The 13,841-nt window shown below is 51.2% G+C and overlaps 1 protein-coding gene across 1 annotated transcript in view; it reads right to left on the minus strand.

The window, feature by feature from the left end:
* The window catches only part of CDK5RAP2 (CDK5 regulatory subunit associated protein 2), a 169,809-nt gene that overhangs the window by 3,755 nt on the left and 152,213 nt on the right, over positions 1 to 13,841 (minus strand). The window contains 5 exon segments of the mRNA XM_019454024.2: positions 1,144 to 1,270; positions 7,437 to 7,580; positions 9,384 to 9,649; positions 10,671 to 10,748; positions 13,471 to 13,707. Of these exon segments, the coding sequence (XP_019309569.2) occupies positions 1,144 to 1,270; positions 7,437 to 7,580; positions 9,384 to 9,649; positions 10,671 to 10,748; positions 13,471 to 13,707 (852 nt within the window).

Consider the following 13,841-nt stretch of genomic DNA (forward strand, 5'->3'; position numbering starts at 1 on the left):
GCTGGCAGGAACGGTGCCGTTCACCTCTGTCCCCAGAGCCCGGCACGGGGGCACGAGCAGGACGTTAGTGCTTGCTCCTCGACCACGTCTTCTTCTTCCGCAGTTCAAACTCTGTCAGTCTCACGGAGTCCGTGTTCAGAAGGTCCCCGGGGGGTGGCTAAGGAGAACTCCCACCCGACCACAATCTAGGTTCTGTGCTTCTCAGAAATGCCACAGAAACGTCGGCCTTTGGTGAGCGAGCAGCACGGGGCAGACTGACACCTCCGGAGGGAAGGTCCGCAGTGGGCGGCCCTCCCACAACAGGGAGGGTGACAGGCAGACCGCGAGGCCAGCCAGGGCTGTGACAGACACGAGGGGCGCCCCAGGGCTGCGGGTTCCCACGATCTCTGAAGCTCCTGGATAGGACGAGGCCTGACGTTACAAATGTCATTTAGCCTCTCTGAGCCTGAGTTTGTGGATCTGCCTTGGGAAGCAGGCCTCACAACCATCCTCTCCCCTGGATCCGCGCGGTGAGGCCGAGGCCCTCCTCCTCGCCTTCCCGGACCAGGGGAGCCGCGGTGACAGGTCCCTGCCCTGCCCTACGTGCCAGCCGCCCTGGGCCTGCCCTCTAAGGACTTCACGCCGCAGTCCTGGTCCCAGCGGCCCCTCCAGCCCTGACCTGCCCCTCGCAGTCCTGCTCCAGCCACGTGAGCTACTGTAGGTTTCTCACGTATGAACCCTTACTTCTTGCCCCTCTGCACCGCTCCATCTGACCAACACCTGCTCCTTCTGGCAGACTCAGCTCAGGGGCCACTTTGTCCAAGAAGCCCACCTTCCAGGACAGAAGGACGCCCTCCCCCACTCCCCTCTCAGGGTTCCCTAACACCCTACCCCACACACGTTCCCGTCAAAGCACACCCCACACACCTGTGTCCCCACCGAGATGACTGTCCCTGGCACCACGTGGCCTCGCCACTGAGGTCTGTTAAGTGAATTTATTTGTCTGTGCGGGTCAAAAAGGACGAAGTATGAAAGGAAACCCATAAATAGGAGGCATGAGGACACATGATCTGGGCTCCAAAGTAGGTGTCCGGGACTGGGCTTTTTGTCCTCGGAGGCACAAAGTGGCTGGACGTGGCGGCCCGCCCCCCACCGCTCACTTACACTGGTCAAAGATGACTTTTTCCTGGCGCTTGCTCAGCTGCAAAAGCTTCACAGAGTTCTGCAACTTTTTTTCTTGTTCAAACAGCTTTTTGTGTAGTCTGGTGATCTCTGCCTTCATTTCTCCAGCCTCAGGAGAAAAGGAATTAGAAAAATGAACGAAGAGTACAAAACAGTGTATCACACAGGAGAGAATTAAAAGACACACAAAAAGATGCACGACCTTCCTGACGATGCTAGTTGAGTGAAAACTAGAAGCCATGTTCTGCTGGTCAGATGGGCCAAGTCCAGGGACAGCCGGGGTGTGGGGCAGGCACTCTCGTGGCCGCAGGCGCGGCCCGGGGGGGAATGCCCTGGCAAGATTTCCCAAACCGTAAGACGCACTCAACCTGCTGACCCAGCAATTCTATACTTGGGCATCTGCCCCAATAAGTAACCACACAAGCACAGGAAGACGCCTACGTCCCAGGAGGTTCATCTCCGCGCTCTTCATAGCAGGAGCCAATGAACAACCTGCTTTGTTCCAACAGGGGTCTGGATGAGTAAATCGCAGGTCTTACAGACAATGGCATAACTGTGCGGCTGCTAAAAACGATGTTGTGGAACTCTATTTATTGACGTCGAAAGATGATCACAATTAGTGACAAAAAGAGCCCAGAACAGCTATTGTATATCAGGCATTCCTGTTTCAGAAAACCGCATACGTCTATCTATATCCGTACATGCGTATACGGAGATGTCTAAAAAACTGATGATGAAGAGACAACGTCAAAATGATTAACGGTGATTTATCTCTGAGGGATGTGATTTAGAAGTTTTATTTTTCATTTTTTAAAATGTATCAGAATTGTGTGAGGTTCTGTTATGGTTTTCTACAAAAACAATAAAGCAAATTTTTTGATGGTACAGAAAAGAGAACGTAAAAGCATTATGAGGAGAGTTTAATCCTTCGGACAGCTTCCATCTTTTAGAGGGGTGCGGAGAGTGCATGGGTAGCCAGAGTCCCCAGCTCTCCCGTGGAATGTGGACACCCCGGGGGCTCTCTCCACCATCTCCAGGGAACTAGCTCACAGAGGTGAGGACCCTCCTCTCTCATAAGCGCCCCCCACCACAGGCTACCCTCTGCTTCCGTGAAACACCTCTGCTCCCGAAAGGGCAGATGTTGGGCGGTCAGCTTACAAGGAACCACTTTACTTTGTTCCCAAACTTGTCTATAAGGCAACTGTACTTGCAATCGGTTACAGGATTTAATTAAGTATTAGTAAACCCGTGAAATACATGCATGAGAACAGAGAACTATGAAAACATATGCCTCAGAAAAGACGTGATAAAGGCAAGTCACTAAAAACCACGTTTCTGGCAAATTAGGTGTGTGTGGGGTGGGGGGGGACCAACTCTGGAAGACGTGGGAGGATCGGAGTCTAGAAGAATTCTATATTCGAGTTGCCTTACAAGTGTCTGCGTTTTTTTCTTCATCTTAAAGAAACAGAAACTGGAAGTGACAGACATACATTATGGATGTAGTTTATGAAAGAAGGAAGATGTGAAACCCTAATCAGCAGACCCGTATTCAAAGAAAAGGCCCCGGCCCTACATCAAAAGAATGCCAAATGAATGTACGTTGAACTGTTTTCAGTTAAATTACAGTGTTTAAGGTATGTATCGTCTCTTGATTCCCTGCTTTAACCTACTTTCAAGATTCACCAACTGTGTCAGCTCCAAGACTGTCAATGGTTCTTCCACAACAGACCCGAACTTAAACCTTCGGTTTTCTCTGATTCTCTTCCTCATGCTAAGAGCCCACAAAGATTTGTGTTCAGGTCATGGCTTCCTAGGCCACACAACCTGGATAACCCGTGACCCATCCATCTAGAGTGAGACGCAAAGGAGATACACCTGCAGACAGACAATGATTTATTCCCTCACCCCTGCCTGGCTAACCTCCAGTCCTCTTCCAAAAGTCACCTTGGGCAACACCTCCTCCAGGAAGCTTTCCTTGAGACTCCTCCCCACCCCGAGTCTAGGTTGGTTAGCGCTCCTTCGGGCACCCACTGTGCCCAGCACTCCCTCTATCACTGCCCATTTCATGTGGAACCGTAACTGGTCATCTACTTGTTTGCTGCTTCACCCAAGACCCCATTCTTCCCTCTGACCACCAGCGCCTGGCACACAGTAGGTGCTGCGAGACCCTTTGCCAACTGGTGGGTTAATTTTCACCTGCTCTCCCCAAATGCCTTATTTTAAAGAGAGAGAGAGAGAGAGAGCAAGCAGGGGAGAGGGGCAGAGGGGGAGAGAGAGAATCCTAAGCAGGCTCCACCACGCTCAGTGCAGAGCCGAAAGGGCTCAATCCCATGACCCTGGGGTCGTGACCCTGAGCCGAAATCAGGGGTCGGATGCTCAACCGACTGAGCCACCCTGGCGCCCTGCACCTTATACATATTCTATCCAGCCTTTAAAAAAATTTTAAAAAAAATTTTAATTGTGTCTGTCTGCTGCTCCACTGAACTAAAATCTTCATTTTTACAGGATGAATTCGCCACGGTAAACACAACAGGGCTCGACCCGGCTTGGTCACTTCCAGCTGTGATGATGACAAAGCAAGAAGTTTCAGTTCCTCCTTCTGGAAGGTGGCAATAATAATACCTAGCTCTGGAGGCTCCCGGAAGGGATGGAAGGAGGTGCTGAGTGCATAGCAGGGTGCCCGACACCTGGGAGAGTTCAAAAGACCAACTCCTCCTCAGGGCCACAGAGCCCAGCTCAGGGCTGGGCCCCACGCCCCTCCAGCACGAGTAGGCGGCCTGACTCCCGGAGCTGGCTTTTGTAGTTGTTGGTTTTTTCTTTTTTGTAATGAAAAATCTTAAACATTTACAAACGTCCTGGAACAAACATTTACAAACGTCCTGGAACGGGATAATGAACCGCCAGGCACCCACCCAGCTTCGGCCATTATCAACTCACGGCCAAACCCCTTACGTCTCCGTCCCTGCCCATCTGCACCCTAAAACTAGTTTTAAATTCAATCCCAGGAGCTAATTCTATTTCACAGCCATACAGTTGTTTGCTATATAGGTCTAGAAAAAAAACAAAATCTATAAAAAGAAAAACACAACATCATCACTACATCTCAAATAATGACAGAAATTGCTTAATATCACCACATGTCAGGAGACACATTTCCCTGAGTGCATCGTAATTTTTTTGAACAACTGGTCTGATTCCCCAGCATCCAAATAAACTCCATGTTTAGCACGTGACTATACGTCTCTTAAGTTCCTTTTAATCCAGTGGTTCTCAGGGCTACCAAGACGACCTGTAAAAGCAGACCTTCTGAGTCAGTAGGTTTGGGGTGCGGCCCCAAATTTCCCTTTCCAACAAGTTTTCAGACGACACTTATGCCGCTGTCCAGGAGGCCATATTTTGAGAACCGCCGTAAATCTGTTTTACTCCCTCTTTCCCCTCTTCTTCCCTAGGATGAAAAGATGTCCGAGGCTCATAGTGTATACTTCCGGCCCCAGGCCTAGAATCAAGCCATTTCTCCAGGGAGTCCTCGTTCCCGTGAGTGGGGAAAGGTACTTAGAAACCATAATTCGGTGCTTGAGGTACTCACTGGTACTGGATTGGACATTTTTAAAACCTAAGCGTAAATGTTTTTAATCGGAAATCCATGAGTTCATGCTGATATTTTCAAATCAAGGATGGCAGGATTTTTATTTCTTTGATTTTTTTAAATTTATCTCTCTTCCCTGACAGTAAAAATCTTAATAAATTAGCTATTTGTCTGGTCCTCTAATAGAAATATGACAGTTTTAACTATTAGCACCAATATCATTATTAACAATATCACTAGAAACAATCAAAAATGGTTTTTGCAGGTCCTTTTTAACCTCCGAGTAGTTCCATTAGGGATGCAGTCAAATTACCGTGTTCTAGGCTTGAAATGTTTCCTCTTTGCGTGGGTAACGCCTTCAACGATGTCTACGGGAAGGTCTGTTTCATTTTGCTATGAATTTTAAGAGATTGCTTCTATTCTCATTTTGATTTATTTTTAATTAAAACATTTACATAGTTTCAATGTCAAACTTGGCGAAACAAGGTCCATTCGGGAGAGAAATCTATGTTCTACGCCCGTCCTTCCAACCTCTTCCTTCCCACCTCCTCAGGTAGCCTGTTTTCTTGTGATCGTTTATTGTTCCAGCTAATCAAAAATTTTCTAAACAAGTAGGTGTATATGTTCGTATCTCTCCTCACAACTTTCTTAGATAAACAGATGAGTATGATACACACTTTCCAGACTAGTCCTCGGGATGGCAGGGGGGTGGTATAGTACATGCAAAAGGCAAATTAATGACAGAGAAAACCTTAGGTCGTAAAAGAAACCATTGGGGTTGCTGGCGACAACTTGGAAATCTGCTTTACACACATTTCACACTAAGAAAAAGGCACCATATGAAACACAGGCAGGGGCAGAAAAGTGGCTCGAGGCAATTTAACACCACACAGGGGGTCTGTGTCCGCGAGCCATCGTACTGGAGTGTCTCTAAGGTCCTTTTTCTGGCTCTCCAATTCTATGATGCTAAAGTGAGCATAATCAATTATACGACAAACGTCTGGAAAGAAGGGTGAGTCATCACAAGCACTGGCCAGTCGCCGGACTAGCTGGCCGGTGGGAGAGATCAACGTGTCTATAATTTATATTTATACACACACATGAAATAAGAACTGCGTTCCGTCTACTTAACAGACATTACTGTGTACTGAGGACAAAAACACTGCGCTGGGTTTCGTTCGGACACACTGTGCTTTATAAATCATACGGGCAAGTGCTAGGCTGCTAATATGAGAGAAAAACTATTCATTCAAACATATGAAAATAGCCATGGCCCCTCCTGGAAAACAGAGGAAACAGACATTAACTCTAACAACAAATATATAGTTTAATCAGGGCTGTGATGAAACAGAAGAGGATGCTACAACTGAGCCATCGGGGAGCCCTCTCTGACCTTGAGGTAACATTTTAAGCTGAGACCTGAGAGGTGAGAAGAAGCCAGCCAGCGAGTGGGAGCCGGTGGGCCGGGGTGGGGGTGGGGGGACAGTCAGAGCATCTGTGCTATCAGGCCTATGACGGGAAGAGCGTGGTGGGTGAGCAGAAAACAAAGGCCAACATGGGTCTGGAGCCCAGCGAGCCCTCTCCCTCTCCATGGCCCCCGCCCCTGCTAGAAGTGGGCAAAACATGATTTCCCCGCGAAATGACCAGTTACCTATTCCACCAAGCTTCGTGCACCCACACTTTCTCCCCAGGATCCTGAGAGGGAAGCCTCAGGAGGGGCTCATGAGACCCTTCAGAGCAGAGAGCTGCTTCGCCGCTGCTCCCCTGCCATAACGGGGGGGACCCGAGCACCGTCAGAATGGGTGTAATGAGGGCAAGTATCAGCGTGGAACTCAAACTCCCCTCTGCCTGCCTGCTGGCCTCTGGCACAAAGTCACAGGTCAGGTAACTGAAGGGGAGCGAATCTGTCAGACCGTCAAGCACAGTTCTGACTCTTTGTCATCTGCGGGCCCTTCCTCCCAGGGACACTTCTCTCATGACCAGAGTGGCTGCTCGACCTGCTTCCCGCGGACTAAACCCCAGGGAGCGTCTGCTCTGCCGGACGCCCGGTCTGTGCCGTGAAAGATGGGGGTGAGGGCGGTGGTGGGAGCAACGGTTCTTAACTCAGTCACTTTCAAGTTACTGCAAAGTCAAGCTTTCAAGGGAAGTTTCAGTGGTTTCACGATAAATGATTTTCATTGGTTAAAAAAAAAAAAAACAAAAACCTTTCTTAGTAGTAGAAGAGACTAGAGCAAGACCCACTAAAATATGATGCCAGAAGCATCAGACAGTCTGGAGACAGGCACCTAAAATGAAAGAGATTTAGAGTGGAAGGGAATGAGCTAGTCTATGAGGACAAACTAGGACTTAAAACCTGTACAATAAAAGCGTATCTTTTGGATTCTGCTACTTGTGCCTTCAAAATCAGCTCTGTACCCTTGGTCCGGCCTCTCTCCCGCAGTCTCAGCTTCCTGTACAAGATGCAGACAGGATTTCCCTCAACAAAGACGTACCAGGAGTGGGCCTGCGGTCAGTCAGGAGCACAGGCCGGCCCAGCAGAGGCGCTGGGGGAGCAGGTAAGAACACGCCTGAAGCAGCCGGCACGGCACCTGGCGTGTCACTCTTGACAAACAAGGCACCTTCCCCTCCCTCTGACTGTTCCCCAAACTGAGAGCACATCTGCCGCGAGCAAGGCTGTGTCCCCTCCTACCTGTTCACCCTGAAGCGAGCACTGGTCATTTGTGGGGAGTGAGACCCTCCAGAAGAGCGTCAGTAACCTCGCGGCCTCTTCGAGGATCAGCTTGGCTGTGCCCACGCCGGTGACAAACCCGCCCGGGGGCGCCGAGTGTGGACCCTGCGTGAAGGGGAGGGGCGGGGGATGAGAAGGGTGTTACAGGCAGCCTTGAAAAGGATTATGGACAAGCCGGCTTTAACGGGCAGCGTAAATCTCCAGGCCACGGGGTTTGTATCCACACGCTGAGCGAGGGCCTGGGGCCAGACGACACCAATTTATTGTTCTTCAAAACTGGTGAATTATAGATTATGAGAGAATTTCGGTGGTGATTTCAGCCCAATCAATAACCACGACTAATAACCACCTGCGTTAACCGTATTTACTAGGCCACGAAGAGGGTCCGCGGGAGGGCGGTTCGCGTGGCTCGGCACCATGGAGCCTCTCCAGAAGGCACAGGGTGCCGAGGGCAAGTGACGGGACGCGAACGTTCCCGTCTCCAGCAGCCCCTGCGACACGGCCGTGTGCACACTGCCAACACCCAGTCGGGGCCGGCAAAGTCTCCCTCACCCTCTGCTGGCAGGGGCAAAGCCTACCTGGCGGGTGTCAAGGGCACGAGAAAGCAAAGAACACGAGTCAGAGAAGGGAAAAGACAATAATAAAGTTTAAGAAGAAAAGAAGTTAAAAGAGCACTGTGTTCACAAGTAATAAAATCAGTACAAGATAAAACGGCCTACTCTTTTTAGCTACCGAGTTGGCAAAAAAAAAAGAAAAAACAAAACAACCCACTTACAAACCAACTCACGCAACGAAGATGCAAGTGTAGTGAGTAGGATGCTCTCACTTGTAAATGGGGATACGAGTGATACTTCCGGAAAGTAATGTATTAACGGTGATCAGCAGGGGCTCTAAAGGGTTCACAACCCCTAAAGGGTTTAAAAGGATGTGCGCCACACCTTAACCAGGTGAAAGAGTACATAAACGGTGGTACATCCACGTGTTGGCTTCTTTGTCAGCCAAGAAAAGTCAAGTTCTAGAAAAATACTGAATGGGACAGGAAAATTGTTAGTACGTTAGCTGAAAGGCAAACCATGAAATTCATAGAAGTAGGAGTCAGTTTTATTGAACTTCATGAATGAGCTAAAAGCGTGTGTGTGTGTGTGTACCAAAATTTTTAGCGGAGCGCTATGTGATGTTTTTACACTTTTCTACAGTTTCTAACCTTTTGTACACCAAAGATGATCAGCAAAGAACAATAATCTTACTAGTATTTACTACGTTCAACACCCATTCACCATGTGCATGCACACTGCACACCAGGCCCTGTGCTAGGTAGTAAATACACGATAATGAGCAAAAGAAATACCATCCCTGCTCTCCTGAAGCTTATTACCTAGTGAAATATAAAATACGGAATTGACTCCTACAATATAATAAAACAAAACAAAACGGCAAATCGGGTATCGGGAAGCACGGGGCCTCAGTAAGGACCTGAGAACAGGGACCAGAAGACGTGACCCGTGGAAGCTTGGCAGTTGGGGGTCCGGCTGGGGAGGAAAAGAGAATCTGACCCCCGAGCCTTGGAGAAAGTGTATCAATAACTTTATGCCAAGCACCTGGCACGAGGTTCTTCAACAAGAGGTAACTTTACAGTGAGGAGGGTTCCAGGAGGACGAGGCAGGAAGGAGTGACCCCAGCGAAGAGACCTCACTAACACAGGTGACAAGCCACAACAAGTGCCCCCCACAGGACAGCCGCCCGGACTGGACCTGAGCTCTGAGCTTTGGCGGGCTACGTTTCCCGGACCCTCTTCCCAGGGCCTTCCCGAGAAGCTGTGCACCCTCGCCGTCTTAGGGCCCTCAGGCGGCCCCTGGGCGTGTTGCTCTCAGTGAGTACCTCCTGGCCTCCAGCCGTCCATCAGCTCACCTTTGTCTCCAGCTCCAGACCTGCAGGGTGGGGAGCCTCTTGGATCTGAAGGGCCATCTCGGCAAGGAGCTTCTGGCCCTGGCCAATCTGCTGGCACAGGGCCTCGAAGTCCCCAGTCAGGCCCAGGACGTGGCAGCCGCTCTCGTCGGCCCACAGGCGGTAGCCAGGGACCAGGTGGGACGCACACGGGGTGCCGGTGACCGAAGCGCCACTGCTGCAGGAGAGGGAGTCCGTGTCATTTCCAGAGAGCGGTGGAGTCTCCGAAGCTACAACACGAGAGGGAAGATGTGAGATCTATTTGGGCCGGTATCCTGTGTTCACCAATGCTGAAGCCAGGCGGGAGGACGAAGAGAGGCCTTCAGACCCCAAGGCCATGAGGCACCGTGCAAGGGGAGGCCTGGCTCTAGGGCCTCTGTCTGCGGATTACCCCACGCTGGGCTTATTCGTCTCACGGGACAAACTCGATTCAATTCAGCCAACACTTCTCAGGCACCCAGTCTGCAGAGACCCCTGATCTGCACAGATGAATCAGGCCAGTGTCTGCACTCCGGGAGCCCGTGGTCTAATCAGACACCATGCGGGAGGTGTAACAGCACGATGACAGAGAGCCAGAGCGCAGAGGAGAAAATAATCAATTCTCTGTGCGGGAAGGGAGATCAGGAAAGGCTTCCTAGGAGAAGCAACAAGTGAGCGGGCTTCCACACGAAGCAAGATTACACTAAACAGAGGTAAAGCCTGTTGGTCTTTACCTTTGGATCAATAAAAGTCTAGACGAATAGCTCTGACTGGGGGGCTCCAGAAAGGCATGTCACAGACCAGTCTGCACTCAGGATGAGTCTCAGGGAGGGAACGGGGCTTGCACTGGCAGAGAATGGGACAAAGGTGGTCTGGAAAAGGAGGAGCCACACCGCACTGTCCCAGGGAGAGGAAAGTGCAGGCCCGTCTGCAGGACGGCGACCCCTCTGTCGGCAGCACGGATGCACAAGGACAGGGCTGGATGGGCCCAGTGAGGCTGGACACTGGAGGGCCTTACAAGCTACACCAAGGCGGTGACACTTTTTCATCTACGGCGACAAGGACCCAATGACGTTGCTAAGGTCGGTAACAGCTAGGAACAGATGAACTGGCTTAGAGGAGGAGATCACCAGCTAGACCTGCTGAGAACATGAAACCCCAAATCCTGGCAAGCACCCTCTTGATTAGACCAGGGACCCCCTTTCGTTCAACTTAAAAAGTCCTCCTGCCAAACCCAATCGTGCCACAGTTACCCAGCCTTCAGCTCCGCACCTGACCGTGGTGGCGCCACCAGGCGGGAGTCAAACAGGTCGCAGGAATTATCCCCAGGCATGGGGCACTTGTCAGCATCTACAAAATGCAAAAGAAGAGAAGGAAAATAGACTGTCATGGGCGTTTGAGAAAGAACTGAATGAGAAAACAGTAAAGTACCAGCCACACACGAGCATTCACTCCAATCTTCCTGGCATCCCCTCTGCAGGACACGGGGACACAGAGTGAGCACACCCAGTCTCCTCTCTGGAAGGACCCTCCTGCCCAACAAGTGAACAGGCAGCTTCCCTTCCAGGTGGTCAGGGTAAGGGAGGGAAGCACAGGGGCTGTGGGCCCTGGGGAGGGAGAGGGAGGCAGGCAGGCAGAGGGATGAACAGATGCAAAGGCACAGGGGACTGAGCCACAGGACGCCTTCGGGGAGGATCAAGCAAGGGGTAGGCGGAGCCCAGGGCGCAAGGGAGGGCCCTGGTGGCAGCACGGTCAGAACAAGGAGGACGGTGGGGCCCCCTCGAGGGCGTCAGGCAGGGTAAGGTCAAGCTGAGGGCCGTGTTCTGGACTGGAGCAGTGAGTCTGGAGGCTGCGGGAGCCACCCAAGCAAGAGAGAAGAGGACCCAGAGTAGAGATCGGGAAGCGCTGGGCTGGAAACAGCATAAGGGGGCAAAGTCAGTTAGATGGCCAGGTGGCCTGCCACTCTGTGAAATCTCGAGAGCACTTGTACACCTGAACCCCCAGTGGCACCGTGGGCAGGACGGCACCGTCATTCAGACCTGGTGGAGGAGGGACGACCGAGGGGCAGGGACAGCAGGTGATCCAGCCAGCGCTACCCAGAGTGTGGAGGCACAGTGAGGACCGTGCCTAGTGTCCAGGCCTTCGGACGCCCCACCAGCCCCTTCCCACCCAGCCGCCTCCAAGGGCGCACTTCATTTCCAGGGCCCAGGAGCTGGCCCCTCAGAGGGATTGCTTTCTGCCCAAAACAGCCATCTTCAGAGCAGAACTTTGGAACAAGCGCGCTTAAATACAATCCTGAAAAGTCTTTTGCAAAGGAAGAAAGGCCCGGCCGAAGGAAGAATTCCAACGCCCACTCGAGGACACAGGAGCACTTGCGGCACTGGGACAGCACTGTGGATTCTCAACACATTCTCCCGGGTCCTCTCGCGAGGCACACCTAGGCTGACCCCGGACCGGTTTCAGAAGCAGCAAATGCTGTTCAATGGCCGCCTCCCTTCAGCTGCCCCAACTGTCCCTCCTGGGCAGCCCTGGTCCTGGATCGTCCTCCCTGCCCCAAGGTCCCCAGAGCACCCCCCTATCTCCTCAGTCCCATCTCCGCTAAGCCTGAAGTAGGGCCAGGAGAAGCCTCCGTTTAAAACACAGACACCCACTACTGATACACATCCCACGCAAAAGGAGGCAACGTGGCTCCTTTCCAAGTCTTTTGAGATTCCACTAGTAGGATTTTATCCTAAGAATGCTGTTTAACAGCAAAAAGCATATTAACATCGACGTTTATTAAAGCTCCAAATCAGAGACCACTTTAATAATCACCGCGGTAATGGTTTCGTGACTGGCGATAATCTGAAAACAGTAATTAGGAAGCCCGTGTGAAAGACTGGGAATCATTCATGATGTAACACTGGGCAAAAACAAAGAAAGGCCGTAGAATGGCACAAAACCCAACGTGAACAATATAAATTCACACTGGCATGTGATTATCAAATGAAGAGAAATACGCAAAGCAAAATATCATTTTGTAGAATCACGAAGGATTTTTCTTCACTTTTTTTTTTCATATCGTCACATCATCTTCTGGTTAAAATTTTCAATTCTTTATCAAGGAGAAATCAATAAATCAATCACGGTAAGTTCTAAAGCACACTGGGTGCTCTTTAAGAGATTTTAATTTTTTTTTTTTTAATTAAAGGCAATAAACAGAATTCCCAATCCCAGCAAAGACTAAGTCCAAACTTTTATACAATATTTTTGTATAAAGTATATTGACATTCCTTGTCCCACTGGATGTGCACACCCACGCTGCGGGTATTCGGGTGATGACCCCGGACACCTGAGGCTCCGTCGGGTCAGGCGGTACTCCAGGGACAGCACTGGACTCGGGAGCTAAAAGAGGATTTCCAGCTGCAGCTCTGCCCCTATTTGCCATGTCACTTTGGGTGAGCCCAGTACCCTCTCTGGGTCTCAGGCTCTCCATCCATAGAGCAAAGAGGATGGCCTGGCCAACTGCCTTAAGTCTGACCACTTTCTGGCTTGTTCCTGGCTCTGTGCTGGGCAAAGGACAAAGGAATGATGGGGACCCGCTCCTGTCCTTTTTCTGCTACCCTACACAGCTTCTGCAGGGCTAGACAATAAACCCACAAGCAAATGGCAAAACAGAATCAGTTTTCAAACCTACCGGGATGCTTTCAGATCCTGAAAGACACTGAGAGCCAGTGTAAGAAGTTTAGATTCTCTTTGAAAGGCAGTAAGAGGGACCAAAAAGGATTTTCAGTGGAGCGATATGGGCAGGGCTAAATGGATGGGGGAGGGGGGACAAGACAGGAGGCGAAGAGAGTGCTGGCAGCCCAAACTCCACTTCCCTGAGAACCGAGGGCCCCGGACGGAGATCGGACCACCCTGCCAAAGGTGACGACTACTCAGTAGCCAGGCCCCTGGCTCCTGGGGTCCAGCATGCCTGCAGTCAGCGGAGGGACACCTCCACGGGGCAAGGGCACCATTCAGAAGCTCACGTGTCCCAGTGACATGCACAGGGGCCGCAATCTCAGGAGGTTAGGAGGTGCGGGGGCAGTACCGTGCTTGTCCAGCTGCAGGGGCCACTCGGGGACACACGGGGTCTGGAGAGCCCCGGTGAGGGCTCCTTCCTGAGCCTTCTTCCCCTCCTTCGCCAGCTGCCCCTCCAGCTTGCTCTGCAGCGTGCTGTTGGTCTCGATGCTCCTTTCCAGCTGTCCCCGCAGAGCCTGGATCTCTGTTAGGAGACCGTGCAGGTCACTGAAAGGGTCCTGTCCCCTCCAGCCTTCTCCTGACGGCTCTGGAAACAAGCGCAAAGGGAAAACCTTGAACGTCTTCTGCCTCCAAAAGGTCAGCCATCAAAGGAGCGCAACAGGGTCTTAAACCCGCCATCGCCACCGCCCTCCCCTTCCTAAGAACTAGGTACAATTTAAA

This window comes from Panthera pardus, unplaced genomic scaffold, assembly GCF_024362965.1.
Source record: "Panthera pardus isolate Hobbes unplaced genomic scaffold, ASM2436296v1 HiC_scaffold_20, whole genome shotgun sequence".
NCBI classification, from domain to species: domain Eukaryota; kingdom Metazoa; phylum Chordata; class Mammalia; order Carnivora; family Felidae; genus Panthera; species Panthera pardus.